Source organism: Haliotis rubra, unplaced genomic scaffold (genome assembly GCF_003918875.1).
Source record: "Haliotis rubra isolate DU_JTF1 unplaced genomic scaffold, ASM391887v1 Scf5, whole genome shotgun sequence".
Taxonomy (NCBI): Eukaryota; Metazoa; Mollusca; class Gastropoda; order Lepetellida; family Haliotidae; genus Haliotis; species Haliotis rubra.
Genome location: NW_025767190.1, coordinates 941,684 through 962,587, shown reverse-complemented (window position 1 = coordinate 962,587; position 20,904 = coordinate 941,684). Strand labels below are relative to the sequence as shown.

At 37.1% G+C, this 20,904-nt stretch overlaps 2 protein-coding genes across 2 annotated transcripts in view; one reads left to right on the top strand and one right to left on the bottom strand.

The window, feature by feature from the left end:
• LOC124291667 (DNA polymerase beta-like) overlaps positions 1-3,194 on the bottom strand; it is a 29,883-nt gene extending 26,689 nt beyond the window's left edge. The window contains exon 1 of the mRNA XM_046728716.1: positions 3,018-3,194. Within this exon, the coding sequence (XP_046584672.1) occupies positions 3,018-3,165 (148 nt within the window). The 5' untranslated portion in view covers positions 3,166-3,194. The remainder of the gene's footprint in view (positions 1-3,017) is intronic.
• A 214-nt stretch (positions 3,195-3,408) lies between these two features.
• LOC124291666 (glutamine--fructose-6-phosphate aminotransferase [isomerizing] 2-like) overlaps positions 3,409-20,904 on the top strand; it is a 77,352-nt gene continuing 59,856 nt past the window's right edge. Inside the window, 2 exon segments of the mRNA XM_046728715.1 lie at positions 3,409-3,547; positions 18,070-18,177. Coding sequence (XP_046584671.1) covers positions 3,541-3,547; positions 18,070-18,177 — 115 coding nt within the window. The 5' untranslated portion in view covers positions 3,409-3,540.

Genomic DNA, 20,904 nt, shown 5'->3' with positions numbered 1-20,904 from the left:
TAACACAAGAATATATATTAAAAAAACCAAAACTATCAATGCGATCAAGAAACTGGACTTTGTTGGTAATATAGAATACAAATATATACCATGATGTATTACAATTCAAAAACTACTTATCCTTTCAACATATATGTTGTCATCCAGAGGCCTTTGAAGTACAGGTAAATAGTATATACAATAACAGATCTTTGATTCCAAACCAGGGCCCTTGCCATGCTGATGGTAATATATGATCAACTGAAAATGGAGTTAAATGACAAGAAACTATAAACACTAGAAAATGAATTACAGCTCACTGTTTTCCTAATATTGTACTATATTCATACTTTCATTAACAGGACACACTTAACATATTCAAGCCTTCATACAAAGTTCATACAACTGATGGTAAAAATACCATGACAAATGTTATTTCTGTGAAGACCTGTTCCCGGAAGAGGGTAGGTCTTGAAGACGCTGCCATTGGCTGAGTGTCTTGCAAGGAGGGACTGTGCTCAACCAGGTGTATAACCCCACCAGGGTAATCTATACATACACATGTACGTCACACCGCCTGTACAGGGTCACACAAGATAACATATGTGGGGGCCACAACTTCCTGAAATGTCTTTGCAGCTACCTGGCTTGTAGAAGTAATGGGAAGGGTTGCAATAAATTGTGTAGGGTGTTATTAACAGCTTACCAACGTAGTGCTTGTGTTTAGTAGTGGGTCAACCTGAAAGTTATTTATACATGTACTAAGGTACATTTGTACGTACATATGGGTCATACTTAACCACAATCAATGAGTTATTTCATTTCAATGGATTCTACAACTATACTTCTGTTGAACTTGTGTACTGAGACCTTTCACAAATTATCAATATGAGGTTTAAAATAATGTAATATATTTTTATCACAAGAAATCAATAAAAGGTTCACTGGAATCATTGTCAAATTTCCAATCAAATGCTGAGATGGAAACATTTACAATTAAGTATTCTGGAACTGAGGAAAATCTAAAACAACAACAACACACAAATGGTTCGTCTGTGTAACATATGATTATACTGATGTCTGATAATGACTGATGTCTCTAAATATTCATTTATTGTTTTTCATAGACGACACAGGAACCAAAAACATTTATTTCACTTAGATATTACCATTTGAAAATCAGACAATCAGGCTGAAGATCACCATATTCATGATGTTCATTGCATTCATCCGAATCAAATATATCCATATGTACAGAAATTACAGTCATTTGTCACTGCAGTGCTAATCTCAGTGCTAAGTTAAAAAACCATATTGAAATATTTGTTAATTACAACAATTCATCAAATAAATCAAAACACTGGTGTTTTAATGAAGGACAAACAACATTTTCCATGGCAACAAGCTTGTACATATTAAAAGATACTAGTTTATATCCAGTTTATATCAGCTTGTGAAAATGTAATTCACCTAAATATCCACACACAATTTCACCTCAATTCTTATTTGCACCTATCCTGTGAACTCCCATAATCCTTCAAGCCAGTCAAAGCAAAACCTACCTGACCAATAAATCTATTGTCTTTAACTCTTATACTTAAACCTGGCAAAAAAACATCCCATCTGTCGTAAATATCAAAATGAAATGTTTATAATCATGATGATATGAATGCCACATATAACTCAGCATGTACTGTGAGTAGGAGGAAACTGCGTCTCCTCAATACCACATGTTCATGTCTTACTTCTTGCTGACAATGTACAGAAGCCCAAATAAACTCCTACAAGACTGACTTAGGCTAAATAGCAGTAATCAACTGATCATGGACTTATCAAAGATTCCAAAATAAGTGACCCTGCCAGACAAAAAATGGTTATATATTATAAGTTGGGACTGTGAAATAGAAGCCATAACATAAGTTGTTACTTTTAACATAAGTTGGCAAATCTATATATCTAATGGGAACATTTACAGACAATTTGGATCCAATATCGACTTCTGAGCACCTCTAGAATATCCCAAATAAGTTTACATAAAAGAAACAGGGAATTAATCTCAAACTTGTCTCAAACACTCTTCAAGATTTTAACAATAGGTAAATTGAATCTTGTTTCTAGTCTGCTAGCTCCAGTTTGGGTCTTGATAATGTTGGAGTTGAGCATGCACACTGATCCACTGACTGGAATGTTCGCATCTTCTGTATGGAGTCAGTTGCATTAGAAGAAGACACATTATCTTATCAATTATTAATATTACTGTTATCCTGATATAAGCAGAATTTCAGGTTTTTGAAAATGTGTCCTTATTTTATGACGATACTTGACAGTCTGTGTTAAGTTGCATTCCTGGACATTTATGGTCAACAATACTGTTCAACCACAGGCAATGAAACCTGGGTAACCCAGGTACTTGACAAATGCCTATAAATCTGGGTGGGGAAGTGTGTCATATCACAGTTTGAGCATCCTCATTTTCTGAGGCAATGTGATTTCAAAGAAGCCTTTTAGTAGCATTTTCACAATTTCATCTTTATGAAATTAAATGTTTTAGGGCATGATAAAATCTTTGGGGTGTTGGCAGCTTTCAGACACGTACAGTGAATAAGTTGCTACCTACACTAGACTACAAATCAAATCATATATACTTTAAATATTGATATATGACTGTCAGTAATCACTTGGTTATCTGACACCCTATCTTAGCCAAGAATAGTAAGCATGTGGTCCGATGATGTGGCGGTGAATGACTGTTACTGATCAATTTAACAATGAGGGTAGTTGAAAGTTGCAAAGTTACGTACAAAAGAAAGTGGATATATATAACCATTAATCAAGACCTACACTACTGAAATGATACCCGAATTTTATTAAGGTTTTCGTCTGTAACAGTAAGATCGTTGGTTTTGATGGAAACTACTGGTTCGGTATTACCCTAATCTACGGTGACAGGAATGATCTTTGTTTACAAAATCTAGCCCGGTCGATCGTTCCTTGGCCAAGTAAACTGGAACATGTCCACAATAAATATTTTAAATTACCCATTAAAAAGTCCGAAAATTCAGCATTAAGGTTTCCCGATTCAGGTCCTTTTCGTTTACTCATTATTGTTGCTTGCAGAAATAGTCGCAATTTGCTGATGTTAGTAGAGTGGCTTCCTAAACCCCACAAACGCCGACAAGCAAGCATATGTTTACGTATCCCATCATCCCTATCAACTTCCGGTTGTCTCGACCGGCAGAACAAACATTCGTTATTTCATAACAACAACGAAGGTTCAAACTGGCATCGTTTCAAATTCAACTTGTAGTGACTGCAAAGAGCTGTTTTTAATGGGTGCTTGATCGGAACATCAGATATGGAGTGTCATTCTTAAAATATCAAAGGAAACCACAACCCACTTTGCCCCCGCTGAAAATTTATTTTAACCCGGATGTAAACGTAAGGTCACAGGTGCCTTATAAATACCGTTCTCCGAAACGTGGCACAGATATTGACAGACGATTGTGAGGGTCGTACGACGTTTTATTTAGTGTGTGTCGAGATTCAGAGACATTCTTAAATATGTGTGGTAAGTACTCAAAGAAAATATTGTATATCCACGAACAGAGTTACTGTTAGCAAGCGACAACACGTATTGTATGTTGACGGTGTTATGTTGATTTCGTGCTCAAAACGTGTTCCCGATGACAGGAGATTCAGGTCTCTCTTAGCTAGTGGTGAATTATTACCGAATGGGCCGGGCAACCTTGTTTGTTTGCTACAGCTATCACGTTTTGTCCCCATCTTTTGGCAGCGAGTAATATCAGCACGAAAAAAACACATGCATTCACTGATCATGATCTTTTTTCGTTTTTCTGATGTACCTATATTGATATTGTTTGTTTCGTTCTGTTTTCAGTTATATTTTTATATATCCACAGTTATCTATATCTAACAAATGTGCATTAAACTAAATAATGTGATAACAATCTCTTCACCAGCATTACTATAATTGAGCTATTTTCAATGACAGCTTCATAGACCTGGAAGTTGTCATAATGATTGTGCTGGTGTCTGAGTTGAGTAATGTTATAAAGATTCATGTCAACCTCTCATTATTTTTTCTGTTAGCTACACTGCATATTTCCATTCTCATCTCAGTTAATAAGAGACTATTCATTAGTAGATTTCTGTGAACTTAAATGTAAGTAGCCTAATTACTTGTAACACTTTATGTTGTGAAATCCTTTCTCATTTGAAGATAAATTGAAACAGTAAATACCATATGAAGTCCTTTACAGAAAAAGATTATGTGCTATGTTGGTATGCATCTTTTGGAATGTTGCATACTTAGTGAGCAAGTCAGAAATCCCACGTTTAGCTTAAGTTATTGTTTAAATTATGGATATTCACTTTGATTCAGTTTATTCACAATTGATGCATAGACTAACGTGACTTGTATATGTCTTGCTTTCACGTCAGTACACAAGAAATAGTGTTTCTGTAGCAGACGGTACCATCTGTGCAAAGTAGTCTCATGCCATCTGTTGCAAGAATATTTTCTTTGAGACCATTTCTATCTGGGTACGGTTTAGTCTGATGATACCATTTCATAAGTTGCATCAGTCAGTACTTTAGGTGGTATGTAAGTGTGCTCAGGGACAGATGTTTGACCAAGAACTGCTGCAAATATCAGAAACAAAATTTTTATATTGAAAAACATGAATGCAGTGACAAATATAATATTAAAGTAAATATGAATTTCCAAAACTAAGAACTTTTTAAAAATGTTTCTGCTGACTTGCCTACCAAGGACACTTAGTGTATGATTTAGGATAAATTTGAAAACGTGAAACTTTTTGTGGATAGATTAATTTTTCTTCCTTCATGATAATACACCACTGAATTATACATTAGTACAGTCCAAAGATACAAAACAGTTAGCTTTAGTTTCATATATTTACAAAATAACATTACTCCTTTGAACTTTTCTTTTGGTGAATGTTTTTCTGAGCTCTGAAACAGTTGAGCATCAGAGTTTTCACATGATGGTTGATTTGTTTAGATCATGTGAAATAAAAGTGACTTAAATCACCTACTCCCTGATTTTCGGAGGGTGAATAAACACCATCCTTGAGTAAACGGCCTCTATTTGAGCAGCATCGACCATCTTAGAGCTTTGTACTGGTGTGCCATGTCAACCCATGTGTTGATGTTGCCCATCAACTAAGGTGCCCACACGGACACACCTAGAAACTAACGTCAGATGCAGCAAATGTGTTAAAAAAAACTACATCCCCATCAACTTACTGATAAGTCTATCCTTAGACCCACATGGGCATTTTGTCTTGTGTCAAGCCTGTTACCTGCGTAATCGTGTCTCCTGTGACAGGACATACTCTGCAGATTTATTTTCATGTTTAGGGGATGGGGTAATTTTTGTGTGTGACCGGTAAATTTTAATGAATTTTTATTCTGTTAAATATTTTGAACATTTTCATTTTTTGGAAAACTACAATCAGAAATGCTACATGTTATTGAAACTATCATATTGTAGCAGGGATTTACAGGATGCATATTCCTGTGTCCTATACTCATAAAAATTGACAATGGACGCAACGAAATTTATTAGCGCATCCACAGGGACCCAGAAAAAGTCTAAATACTTTTTGTAAAAATTCCAATCAAGTAACAATAAGTCATTACTGAGTTTGCTACTAGCTGGGTTATGGTATCATTTGCAATTGAATTACTGTAAAAATGTGATGATCATGATACACAATACAATAATAGTATTAATTATAATATTTAAGTGTTAAGTGACCCCCATATTGTAGTCCAGGACCCCAGAAAATTAAGAGTATGAGTCCCAAGGACCCTCAAATACAGGACCGCAGGTAAATCCCTGTTGTAGTGTTAGTCTTTTGAAAATTTGATTAAGTAAGTATTTTGGTCCGAACCACACAACTAATGTTGACAGTGTTGTCAGTTGGCCAAGTATGTGGCCAGGACAGGTAACAGTGATACTTCTTGCCTGTTGTGACAATGATCTATGGCCACCTGTGTTAAGTCAGTGACATTGAACCATTGTAGGCAGACTTTCCATGCCCTGAAGCTAACCATGCCCAAACACATGCTCTAGTTATACGTGCATTGACTTTCCCTAATAGGATTGGTGATATATTCAAAAATGTAGCATAATTAGATGAATATTAATGTTGCATTGTTTACAGAGTTGAGATTCAAAGTTACATTGTTTACAAACTTAACTGTTTATGTTACTTTCGTTACAAGACTTGGTCACTGACCCACATAAAAACACATAACCCTTTGTTTGAACAATATGTCCTGGTCTCAGGAATTTTTGAAATAGGCCCATTAGGCAACTTGGGTTATCCGGGGTAATAATATGCTGTGCCTTGATTGTTAGCGCTATGAGCATACCTAGTGTGGAGTTTGGCGCTATATAAATGGACATTATTGTTATTATTATTATTATCATTCTTCAGGTAATGGGTTCAGGGCCCCTAAACCTAACCTAACCTGATAATAAAAGCAAGATATTTTACGGATGACAAGTTCTCTATTGTATATTGTGATATGACATTTCTATATAGATTCATATATATATCCTAGTCAGTCAAGGGTTGACACCATTTCTGGTGCTCCCTGCTGGGATAGTGCTGAAAGTGGTGTTAAGCAAAACTCGCACCATCACTTGTAATCAAAATAGTATGGCTTGTTATTGATAGAGATCATAATCCTTAACTAAGTATTGATTGATTTTCTATGAATATCAGATAAAAAATGAAAAAGTCTCAAAGAAATCTACATATTTTACATCTCATCAGCTCATGGATTAGAAATGAAAACAGGATTGTCAACATAAATTAGAACTGTTTCATTTTTTCCCATTACGGATATGTCCAATTACCACTCTTTTTAGCCAGCCATACAAATCAGTATGAATTTGTATGAATTTGTACCCATTTTTGTACTGATGCATATTCCTAAATAAGTCCGGTTACTGTTTTAAGTGATATGAGATCATAATTCAAAGTTGATTGTCATTTTAAGTTCAGCCTTGGGCTGTTTATGTTATGTAACTGTTTATGCTGTGTCCAAGTGTGGTGAAAAGGTTGTCAAAGTACACAATCATGTACATGATGAACACATTAATTCTTGTGTATCATCATACTCGTACTATAACTGTGATGGATGCCGTGTCTGAATCAGAAGCTTATCAGATGAACTTTAAGATGTGACTACACTGGCTAGTCATGAACAAGTTCAAAAGGTTTTTCTGTCTAAGCAAAATGTTGAATTTCGATTTAATATCTTTGTTATGCTAAACTTACAATATTTAAACATTTTGTAAACCTGCTTTGCCCAGTTGTCACTATTGGGTTTCTCCATCTTTAACCTTGATACAACATCTGGTACAAACAAGTGCACAGGACCCCACACTTGTTAATATGATCAGTATCCCGTTGTCATCGAAATGTTAGAAGTTGATAACTTTCAGTGTAGACAGGACGACATCAAGTGTAAGTCTATTGTGGAGGCCCTTGTTGGATGGGTTTAATACCCTTAACAATCTTACAAAATCATCCATTCATCAACATTCTCGCAGAAATGTGTGCATTGTAAATGTCCTTTCTGAATCTTCGAATGATATGTCATGATTAGTCTGTCATACAGACCCTGAAACAAATATATCCAAGACTGACTGACTGACTGAGTTTAGTTTTTACACCGCTTTTAGCAATATTCCAGCAATATCACGGCGGGGGACACCAGAAATGGGCTTAACACATTGTGCCCATGTGGGGAATCGAACCCGGGTCTTCGGCGTGATGAGCCAACGCTTTAACCACTAGGCTACCCCACCGCCCAAATATATCCAAGAAAGACAATGCACATGATGCAAGTCTAGAATATGTGGCAAATCTTGATTTCCACAGTTTCAGTCAAAATGAAGAATGTCTCAGGGCTCCTTTTCAATATATATATTTTTTTATTATGAACAGTTTTTTCTGTAAAATATGTACATTTCAGAGTCTAGTTGTTAGTCATGATATGCCCTACAATCTTGGGCTGACTTTGTGGTGTTCCTCCATGTGATGAACATGTGGTTCCGCCATGCCTCTCTTCCTGTCACTGTACAGTGTCATGTGGTCAACAGTTGTCAAACGGTCCTACTGAACGTTTCATGTTTCTCTAGCTTGAGGTGGCCATTGGAACTCTTAACAGCAATCACATATTTTGCAATAACAGGAAACATGTTAAAAATGTCTTCAAACATTATGACAGATACTGGTAAGCATCCTTGAGCAACTTTGATTTATCTGTAGTTAAAGTGTATTGTAATATTTTATGGCATGGAAGGTAATCAGAGAGGTCATAGAAAGAGACCGAATTCCTATACTATCTTCTATTGGAATATTTGCATTTGATTTTACCTGTATAAAACTAGGACTGCACAGTATTATCGATATACACTTTTCAAATGATGCATATTACAATGCTCTTCCTGAGTATTGTGTGTTGTGTAAAAGTATATGATGTGATATGATTACCTCTATGGTAAATTGATTTAGAAGCTACATAGACTTTCAATCTCATATGATCACGTATATCGTAATTCATTGACAAAACTGCGTACTTTACATTCTGTAAATTGTTTTAAAGGAAAATTGAATCCCTAACTATCCAACCTAATTTTGAGATTGTTGTTTTCAGAACCATAGTATTTAATTCCAGGACCTAAGTATGTACTGACTGACTGAGTTTATTTTTATGCCGATTTTAGCAATATTCCAGCAATATCACGGCGGGGGACACCAGAAATGGGCTTAACACATTGTGCCCATGTGGGGAATCGAACCCGGGTCTTCGGCGTGACGAGCCAACGCTTTAACCACTAGGCTACCCCACCGCCCCCCTAAGTATGTACAAAATATGATCTGCACGTACAATCTGTGCCACACTCACTGTCAAACACTTTAGCTCCAAATATATTACCAAACGTATTACAACCCTTGTACCTGAATCACAATATATTGAAACACAACCCTGGAAAACACACACCAGCTGAAAATGCAAAGTAATATTTATGTCTACATGCATTATGTTTGTATCTGACTAACCCTTGTCCACAACATTGATTTTTTGTGCACTACTTCTATGCTTCTAAGCATACAATGTGCACTACTTCTAATCTGTATCTACAATACCCCGTAACTAATACCTGTGTTGTGTGTCATGCTTCCTTGCAGTTGATGTAAAAACACTTTGGGTACTTCAAAATTATGTGGAAATGTTGCTGTGACATTTTAGAGCAATCCATCATGAATCTCTGTGACACTGGCAGGAGACAGGGCTATGTTTCAGCTTTGATACATACTAGGACTAGGGGGGACCAGATTGTCATGTCAACGTGCACCTTGCTCTAGTTAAATATTGTTAGTGTCATGAATTTAGGGCTGATGACAGTGTATGCAATTGGCATTACTATATGATGATGACATGAAGTATTATCATTTATCGTCCAGTTCTTGCATACTAGGCCAAATAAAAAACATGTTGTGGTTCCAATTACACCTCTTTAAAATTTCGGGTAGGTAGGTGGGAATTTTATATTTTTGACATATTTTATTTAGAGGTAAAGTACAAAATAATAACACATTTATCAATGTGTAATTGTTTATTTAATCAAGCTGGCGGCCATCATGTCAACTTTCTCTATGTTAGAATAACTGATGTCTGTCTGTGCCAGGAAAAAACAATGGTATCTGAAAGCTTATTTTATTCATAGAGCTTAAAAAAAATAGGGTCGGCACCAGAATTCTAGGGTTGGCCAGGTAATCTGAACCACAACAATTTTTTTTAGGCCTTACTCAGTACACACTCATATGATCACAGGCCAGATTCACATGTCATGGTGGCAATTTACTGTACAGGAACAGAGCCTGTCAATCCTTGCACCCATTGTGATGCCTCAGGGTACTGATTTAACAGTTGAGTTGAATACACTCAGTGAAACAGTGATGATTTATGGATAACATTTTCGACTGAACACAAATTCCAAAACAGCTCTCCATACTGTGTCATCATAGTAACATGTCGTAATGAAATGTTGCTCTTATCATCGACCATTGGTTTGTCTGGTCCAGATTCAAGCCATGTGATTCAGTTTAAATGCTGCGAAAACAAATCTTGAATTACAAATGTAGATTTGACAAGTCTGAACCAAGTTTTAATGTGAAGCGTGGTCCATCTCATCATATTGAATTTAAGCAAAGTAATTTAATTGTTTCTGTAAAATATGGATTCAGACTCATTTCTTCCAATGGTAAATCCTCCCTAGATCTGGTTTTGAGAAATAGCTAGTGAGAGTTTGAGGAAGGTAGGTGTCCCTGACTTGGAGGACATCCATATGCTTATCTGTCAGTCATCTCTCATATATGAATATCACTTACTCGGCTACACACACAGATTAGACTTGTCCACCTAATGTGCAAACAGAAAAGACGTAAGATGAGGAGGCGTTTGGCCGATCTACAAGCTTGTGATATCACTTAGGTTTTACATGGGGCCATCCCCCATCATGAATCCTCAGGAATCTCCTGGTGATGTCAGGTCCTTTCTTGTACAGACATGACCATGTTGCTTCAATCGTGTCCTCAATATGAATCTTGTTGGATTTTAGGGAGGTGAGCTTGAATGTGGCTTATTGTTTGATTCCATGTAAATATTATCTGTTTTTGAATTCGAATTTTTTTGATTCATGAGATGTTTTGTGTAATTGTTTTTTCTCAATTAGATGAACGCTTAGTCTCTGAATATATATGATTATGATGGAAAGAAATAATTCCTTTTCAATTGAAAAGGAGACCCATTGAGTGGATGAGTGTATTTTTACGTCGCTTTTTAGCAATATTGTAGCAATATTACGATGGGGAACACCAGAATATGTTTTTCACACCGCGAGATCCTGAACCTGAGGAAATCCAGACTTGCTTCATTAAGGGCTTAAGCATTGCAGAAAGGGCTTGATGGAAGGGAATTAGTGTGGTTCAGGGGCTATGAGACAGACTAGTGATTTATGTAAAATAGCTAAATTTTGGTAGAAAATAATTGAATAATTAGCTTGTTTTTGATAGTTGATACAATAGTGGCTTGACATGCAGTCTCATGGCCTTGTTCACAAAAAATAAGTAATGTTCATATTGGTCTATATGAATTGTAGAATCCCGTGCCCATCAAAGGGGCCCTTTTTAAGACCAGTTAAAGGTGTTATTTACACAGGACTGCTGGCCTAATGTGGGGTCAGCCTCCTTGCCCTGGTAATCACCACTTGCTGGTACTTATGTCATCCATCTCAACAATGTTGATCCTAGGAATTAAACCTGTCTGGTTGGGACCAGTGTCCTCACTCAGGTCACAGCCAGAGGCACCTGTCAAGCCTTGCCTGGGGACAGGTCAGTTGCCCAGGGGTTTGGAACCAGGGCTGTTATAATCAATGGAGGCACCTGTGTGAGGGATTGCATCAGGGGAGGTTTCAATAGTGAAGATGGGGATGCACATGTCATAAATAATACAGAGCTAACGTTGGTCACTGCCTGGAGCGTTCTCTTTGTTAACAGTGTCCTTTGGGCCAGTGGATATTAAAGTTTGTGATAATAATTATATATGATTTATACTAGGGGTGGAAGTATGTCGGATTAGCTGCAAGTTTGTTTGTTGATGTCACCCTCCACAATATTTAAATATCTCAAAGGGACCATTCATTTTAGAGACTGCCTCTGTGGTGTAGTGGTTAGAGCGTCCGCCCGGAGAGCGGAAGGTTGCGGGTTCGATCCCCGACCGCGTCATACCATAAAATATGGTACTTGTTGGTCCCTGCCTGGCGCTCGGCATTAATGGGTACAACAAGGACTGGTCGGCTCGGAGTCAGTATAATGTGTCTGAGTGGGGTATTCATGCTTCACTGCGGCATGGTATCTCAGTGGGCTAGCACTATAAAACCAGCTTCAGTCTGGGCTAGTACAAGCAGCCGCACCTACACACACACACGCATGCACGTCGTCATATGAGCGAAATATTCTCAAGCACGACGTTAAACCCAATTTCACCTCACCTCACCTCACCATTCATTTTAGTTTGTTGTATCTGTAGTATGCTGTGTGGAACCAAGAAACCCCAGTTTCATTACGAGCAGGTTTGATATAAATGACTGCATATAGATGTTCTTTGTTATTATCCAGTAAAGGGGAAATCCTTGATTAAAGACTCCTTGCTTCATAGTATGTTTTTTACTATATGTAGATGCTCCAAGCTGTAATTTTTCACAAGAAAAGATGGGGCGGTCCCGCTGTCTTCTATAGAGACGCTCCTATTTGTTGTAGTTGTCCGGACTGTTGATTTCTGAGAGTCTATGCTCCATAGAAATATTTTTCTAATGTATCGGTTTGTTGATGTTCATCATGGTGATTGCCCAGACAGTTGAATTTCTAGATTAACAAGTCTATAATAGGAAGGAATGTTCCAAATAAACATTGTTTGTCCATTAAATATTGCACCGTCACTCAAGTTAATCAAAACTCCACACTATTGCAAAACACTATGTTCCCTAAGTCCATTTGCATAGAAAGTATATATTATGTTAATTCGGTGTGAAACATTCATAGGTGCAGGCTGACAATTGACAAGACAAAAATATTATATATGTATTTGGGTCCTAGAGCCTATTTTGTTTGGTTAGCAGGTGTATCTGGATGTATGATGCACATAACGACTCTTGCATAAAGCAGACGTATTGTACGAGTAGATACATGTTATTTATGTTTGGATGTTGTCTGTCTGCATTACTGAACAAAGAACATGTCATTCAGGCATGGGTAGGTAGTCATTAGTCACATGACTTGAATACTGTGGTTACTGTAGCTATGATTATTAAATCCTACACTTCAAGTATTAAACTGGGGCGGTGGGGTAGCCTAGTGGTTAAAGCGTTGGCTCGTCACGCCGAAGATCCGGGTTCGACTCCCCACATGGGCACAATGTGTGAAGCCCATTTCTGGTGTCCCCCGCCGTGATATTGCTGGAATATTGCTAAAAGAACGTAAAAATAAACTCAGTCAGTCAGTCAAGTATTAAACTCAGACATAGCAATTGGTGAGCAGAGTTGCGTCCCTTGGGCATGCCTTGCGTGATGGTTTGAATCCAGGTTTGGCCAGGTTATGTATTTAAGTCCCACAGTGCCATACCCATGCCCATAGGTTTTGATTAGAGCTTCATCCCTTTTGGATTTTCTCTACCTTTCTGTATTCTAACCCGTGAAGGTCTGGGTTAGAATATTGGCCTTCAGTAACCCATACTTGTCGTAAGAGGCAACTAACGAGATCGGGTGGTCAGGCCGACTTGGTTGACACATGTCATCGGTTCCCAATTGCGCAGATCGATGCACATGTTGTTGATTTACAGACTGCCGCCATATAGCTGGAATATTGCTGAGTACGGCGTAAAACTAAACTTATTCACTCACTGTATTCTGATTTTGGCGAGGATACATTTCTGTAGTACCCGTGCCGATGACGACCCTTCACCATTACTAGCCAGACAGGATAATATCCAACCCTGTTACACATTCTGTTTGACAGTCATGACGTCACTGGTCATTGTCTCGATAAATTCACACTGTTAACATGGTCAAAACTTGTCAGATAATTATTTTGTTACTGTTACTCAGATTTATGGAATAACCCATCAAACTGCTGACTTGTATTGTATCAGTGTCTGTTGTTCAGTATTTCTATTAATGTTAATCAATATTCATGATGACTTTCACTGTAGATTCGGTGCAGCCTAACTCAATGTGCTTTTTGAATGATCGGTATTTCAGTATGTTTTCTTGCTACTGTCAAATTACTTGGCATTTTAGAAGTTGGGAAGTACAATATAGAACAAACGTTTCGACAACGGTACAAGAATCTGTATGGAAACATTGCACTCATGAATAAAAGAAGTTGATATCCATAAAGTTTGTTGTATACTGTCAACTTAGGCGAAACATGAAGCAACTTTTGTTGTCATCGCTATTAAAATCTATGCAGTCATTCATTCACAACCAAGAATGACGACTATTTTTATGGATATACAACTTCTTTATATCGATGGGGCGATGTTTCGACATAGATTCTAATGTCGTTGTCAAGCAAGAAAAGTCAAGTTGTCTTCATCTACCCAACTTCTAGAATGCCAATCAAAGAAGTCATTCACAACCAAGGTTTAACTTCTTAAAAATTGAAAAAACCACATTGTGTACGTCACATACCATAAATTGTATAAGAAAGAAAGGATCTCCAACTATCCAATCTAATTTTGGGATTATTATCGTCAGAACCATAGCATTGAGTTTCAGGGCCTTAGTATGTAGAAAATAGGATTTGCATGTACAGGCAGTGTCACTCACTGTCAACTCTCAATATTTGGCAGTACGGTTGATTGGTTGGTTGGTGTTTAACACAGCACTCAGCAATATTCCAGCTATATAGTGGTGGTCTGTAAATAATCGAATCTGGACCAGACAATTGAGTGATCAACATCATGAGCATCGATCTATGCAATTGGGATACGATGTTGTGTCAACCAAATTAGCAAGCCTGACCACCCAATCCTGATGGTCGCCTCTTATGACAAGCATGGGTTACTGAAGATCAATTCTAACACGGATCTTCACGGGTTTCGCAATATATCACAATACAGATATATGTATCCCAGTATATCGCAATACATTTTATTTGCCATTGCACACCCGTATCAGTTACGGTATTCAGTCAAGGACAAGGGAGCACCAGCTGATCCCAAGACACACCAGGAAGAACACTGAAGCACGACACTTTCACAAACGGTTCGAAGTAATATATTCTGAACACGACCCTGTAGTTACGAACATATATTCCTCTTCAATATTCTTGAACCAGGATGCAAGGTTACACCAGTTGAAAAACAGCTTGTGTAAGAATGAAGTTTCCCGAGAGAGTTTACAAGTCATTACTATTCAGTACAAGTCAGTGCCGTTTAACAATCATTGATTCGGAATGAGGATAATCTAGGTTAAAAAATAGACCTAGTCATCAATGTATAGTTACAACATATCAAGTGCAATGGATGGAATATGTTACATAATCTTTTTGATTACATGATCAGGTCAGACCAAGTTTATTTCATTGTTTTACGGGTTTCTGTCCTCAGAAAACCTAAAGGCAGGATGGGAAAAAAATAAAAATAAAATCACCAGTAAACCTAATATTCCTTCTAAATATTCAAGGGCCGGTGGGGTAGCCTAATGGTTAAAGCGTTGGCTCGTCACGCCGAAGACCCAGGTTCGAATCCCCACATGGGCACAATGTGTGAAGCCCATTTCTGGTGTCCCCCGCCGTGATGTTGCTGGAATATTGCTAAAAGCGGCGTAAAACTAAACTAAACTCAGTCAGTCAGTCAGTCTAAATATTCAAAGTATGTTACTTTAGGCAATTTATGAAATGTATATAGGGCAAAAAACAATCTACAAACAATTTTTCTTGTATGTTTACATTTTTGGTCAATAAAAACATTAGGTTTTATTTTTTGAGCGGGAAAATTAATTAATTTTTTTTTCTTATTCTTGAAAAAATATAACAGGCGGATCCGTAAAACATGAAATATAATTGCTCTGGCCTCATGTGTATTAACAACCATGTTTGTTTAATTCAGGTTTCACCTTGATTGAATTGTCTCAGTTTAAGGAATGTCTTTAGGCCAGACCAATTTTATTTCTTGTTTTATGGATCCGCCGGTCTTATTTTTTCAAGAATAATTAAAAGAGAAATTCCCTTTTAAAAAAAATAAAATATTTGGTTTATGTGATATAAGTGAAATACTCTTGAAATCAGTGTGAAACCTAAACTCACTCAACATATTTTTAGTTGATATAAACAAACCAAAAGAGTTAACATGGAAATTCATGTGGGTCTTTGCTTTGACTGGTGATTTTATTTTATTTTTTTTCCCTTCCTTCCTTTAGGTTTTCTGAGGACAAAAATCCGTAAAACAAGAAATAAAATTGGTCTGGCCTTATCAGAAAAAGATTTGATATATGGAGAACAAATAAGCCAATTGTGACTAAGAGAAGATTACAGCTATTTTTAGATGTAGTGTCACAGCAGAGATGAGCGTCTAAAGTCAAATTGTCCTTTGAGGCGTGGCACATCTTACTGTTGTGTTTGTTATATCAAATGTATAAACAGTCAATGAAAGTTTGATACTCCAAGATGTTGAGGCAGACAGGTATTACACTGGAGTAAAAGGTCTGATTTTAATGATATTTAGATTTGATGTGAACTCCAATACAGTATATAGGAAACTACAAACAAAACTGAATCCTTGCCACAAGGCAGTTAATAATCACTTTCAGTTAAGAACTCTTTGAGATCAGCTAATATTCATTTACATTTCAGCCATACATTAAAAACTGTATTTAAGGTAGTTCAAAGATATAAATTTAAGCTGGTAGATTGTGTGCTATGCAGTCTAGGTATTCAAGGTAACCTATAGGGAATCAGTTTCCAGACAACTTTCTCATTCCTTAGTATAAGAATTAATTATTCTGAGAATAAACAGTTGATTGGCAGTTAGATGATGTTTCAGTGGAAATATAAATCAAGTCTGCTCGAGAAAAATTTACCCTTGCGTGATCATCATCATCATCATCATCATTATCATCATCATCATGAGAAATACAATTCTGATATTTAAATGTTCAATTGGCAAGGTAAAATTATGAGGATTCGCAATCTTAATTTCACTTTATTCAATTTACTATTTTGGTTCAAAGTGAAATTCATTGGTCATTTTAATTGCAAACAGACTATACAAAGTAATGAACACCCAATGTGGTGGGACATGCATTAAGTAAACTAGACATTAGTGTACAGTTACAGTGTACAGGGCAATTTAACATATCTACTGTTCTCATGTCTTCCCAAAAATTTCATTTATGATTTTGAAATCTCACCACATATCTACCCTTGGCAGCTGCCAAATTGTTTGATAATATCATAAAACTGGCTTGACTTCAGACTTCTGTATTGTATGTGTGGGAATCCTGTAAAATATTGAAATGTGCAGATGTCCAATATGGTGATGAACTATCAACTTGATTACCCAGGTGGACATACACAATCTGTTGTGGGAATAGTTTCTGTGTTAATTTACAGTCTTATTCATTAGACTTCCTGAAGTAAGGGTTTTACTGTAAATCATGAAATTAATGGCGTCACAAATTTAATGCGAGTGCGAGGGTCTAGTCTAAAATGCGTCACGAAATTAATGAGAGCTCGTGAGTGAGTGAGTTTAGTTTTACGCCGCTTTTAGCAATATTCCAGCAATATCACGGCGGGGGACACCAGAAATGGGCTTAACACATTGTACCCACGTGGGGAATCGAACCCGGGTTTTCGGCGTGACGAGCGAACGCTTTAACCACTAGGCTACCCCACCGCCCCCGAGAGCTCAGGAATCTGTGTTGATGGAATCATGTTTGACCACGTGATTTCTTGCTACTACTTGTCTTATGACAACCTGTATAAACGTAATCCAACTTGAAAGACACAAGTCATCTACCAAGGTACAACAAATTAAGTGGCTGGAGAATGTCCGGTCTGGCTGATGTACTTGAGTGACTTTAAACAATGACCAGTGATTGTAACCAGTGATAATTACATGTGGTTTGAGATACCTGTAATGAGGAAGTGACCTGTAATGGTGTAATGTGTAGTGTCAACAGATTTATGTTTTCTGTCTTTAATTGAGTAGACATGGTCAGACTGAAATGTGTCATTATAAAAATGCGAGAAGAGTACAGACGCATTTTTCGCATTAATAAAATGCTCGCATTAATTTCATGATTTACAGTATTTGAATTAAATGTTAAAAATGTTTTTTAAATAAAAATCAGCTGGTTGTAAAGTTTTAGTTTGAAGTAAAAAATATGATTATTTTTAAGCAAGGCAAGTAACTTGGCAACTCCAAACTGTCTCTAACAAGTTGATGTTTGTTTTATTCCAGGTATCTTTGCATATTTGAACTATTTAGTGCCGAGCACTAGACGTGAGATTCTGGACATCCTCATCAACGGCCTAAAACGTCTGGAATACAGAGGCTACGACTCAGCAGGTCAGTGCCTTGTTTACCTTGCCCCTGTTTCACACGGTTTGTTTGTTTCCTAGTGACATTAAACAGTTGGGAACGACCTGAAGTAGGCCCTGGATGTAATGTGGGTCGTTGTGAGGACATGGTCAAAAGTACATGTGTCTTCCCACTGGTACCTGTAACTGTTGAGAGCATGCATTTGACATCAAATAGAACAACAGGCTATCTTACATTTGTTGTGTTTGATCCCAGTCTTCAGTCCATGCTGTGAACTTTCAATCTTTAAAATGAGTATATATCTTCAGGGTTTTACACAGATTTTAAATATGGGAGTCATGGTAACTCACAATATTTATTTTTGGGAGTCATTTTCAATATTTGGGAGTCTTTCTCAGTATGTAACTGTCTATGTCACACCACCAAATGAAACTACAGCATTGTTCAATTCAAGCAGCCAGGATTACTGTCTCCTCTGAGTTCTCTGGAACAATCTGACAGCTCTGTAAATGTCAAACTATCATCGAACAATATCATTTTTTGCTTATCAAATCAATTTTATTGAACTGAATTGTGAGGGCCACCTATTAAACTTGCGTCAAGCTTGACTTGTAGGATAATATTTTGACTCTGACTAAACTCTTCAAGCCCTCATCTGAAAAAAGCAAAATACAAAATCAACACATCACTGCAGCCGTTAGTTTGGAACTATGGACCCAACACGAAATCTGTGTCTGTGAGGGGTTTTTGGGTAGCTGATTGTTTCGAACACTTTTTCAAATTCTGTACTTTCCAGTACTTGTTATTGTTAGTATAAAGAAATCCAAATCTATAATAATTTTGTCCTACCCTGGTTACTCATGCATAGTGTAGTGCTTTAGGTTCGCAGGTGTCTAGAGCCATTGACCTTCTGAGAGATTATTTGCCTACATTTCAAAGGAAGCTGGGCCCCATAGCTCTATATTTCTGACTCGTGTCCCATAATTGTTGCAAGCGTAGGTACATTGACCCAAATAAGTCTGAAACGTCTACATTTCTATGCTCTTAAAATGAAACTAAGATCCTTTATACATTCTTAACCATTTTTTATGATTTGACCCCAGTGTTGCTATGGTAATGGTGTGCAGGGCTCCAGATAATTTTTCAACATCAGGAGTACGTACTCTTTATGTTTCAATATAGGAGTACTGGAACAACTTAAGAGTACATTTAGAGTACTGAATGGACTTTAATGGAGTATCAGTAATTGTGTGTTTCGTTTTATATATGCACCACAACATGGCTAGTCTTGTGTAAACAGGTCAATATACAATAAAAAAAATAAAAAATCAGATAAATACGTCTTTAAATGATTCTAAGACCTTACACTATTGCTGTGGTACGTATCTACTACGTTTCCTAAATTATTTCCTGTCGTATCGTGCATATATTTTAGCCGTACATATACGCCGATACTGCCTTTATCTGGAGCCCTGGGTGTGTATATATAAGATGTAGGGGATTTCTCTGAAATGACTCCGACATACTGTTGACTGTTAGGACCAAATTATAAATAGTCATCTCTCTGAAAACACAAGTCTCTAGGTTCATGGATGATCCCGCACATTAGCAAACATGCTTTATTCTAAATTTGGAATGTAGGTCAGGTGATGTGATATCTTTTATTTCTTTGCATCATGTAAAGCTTGATGTTACGTGTCAACCATATTCCTTGGACCATTTTTCTTTTTGCTATAACTGAAGTGAACAAAGTTTTCAATATTTGGAGTATGAAATATTTCGAGTTTACAATGTACTTGTTTTACCAAATTGGTCGTTAGCTACCAAAATATCTGTACACACGTTTCAAGAAAGTAACAAATGTCTGAGACAATGCATCAGTCATGCTATGTTGTCCTTCTACACTGACAAGATACATCTGAAGGGGTACTTCAAGCAGTGTAAAACCCTGCGACACTCACTCCTTGAAGTGGCGATATGGCCATGGTATTGGTATCTGTTAGATAGTGTTCTATAATCGTCATGCAATTTATCTAATGAAGTTAGTGTCAGCGTGGATGAAATAATCTGTGACTTGAATGTCTCTCACTGTTCTTCAATGTTTCTGACACTGATGAAAAAAATGCACATCATTTGATTTTTAGGGTGTCACCATGTTACTGTATACTGCAGTATTGTTTTCAATACATGTGTATCTATTGCAATTATATTTTTTGTGTGGTCCGAGGTATTGTTGCAAAATATTTAACAAGTTCCATTTGCATCATTCAGCCTAAAATGTACACAGAAATTTAGTAACAAATGATGGGTCCTTCTGAAACTGATTGTGGAAATGCAAAAGTGATTTTTCTATCATTGTTATCTCCTGTGTCTCCATGACTACAAAATGGTAGCAAATGATCATACTGACTTTGACATTGTAATCATTTCATAATTAGTTGGGGCAGTGGGGTAGCCTAGTGGTTAAAGCATTCGTTCGTCATTCCGAAGACCCAGGTTTGATTCCCCACATGGTTACAATGTGTGAAGCCCATTTCTGGTTTTCCCTGCTGTGATATTGCTGAAAGCATCATAAAACCAAACTCACTCACTCATGATTAGCATGTACAAAATAGGATCTGCATGTGCAATCACTGTCAACCTCTGTCCACCACCGACCCGTGAAGATCCGGGGCCAGAATAGGTCTTCAGCTACCCATGCTTGCCACAAAAGGCGACTATGCTTGTCGTAAGAGGCGACTAACGGGATCGGTT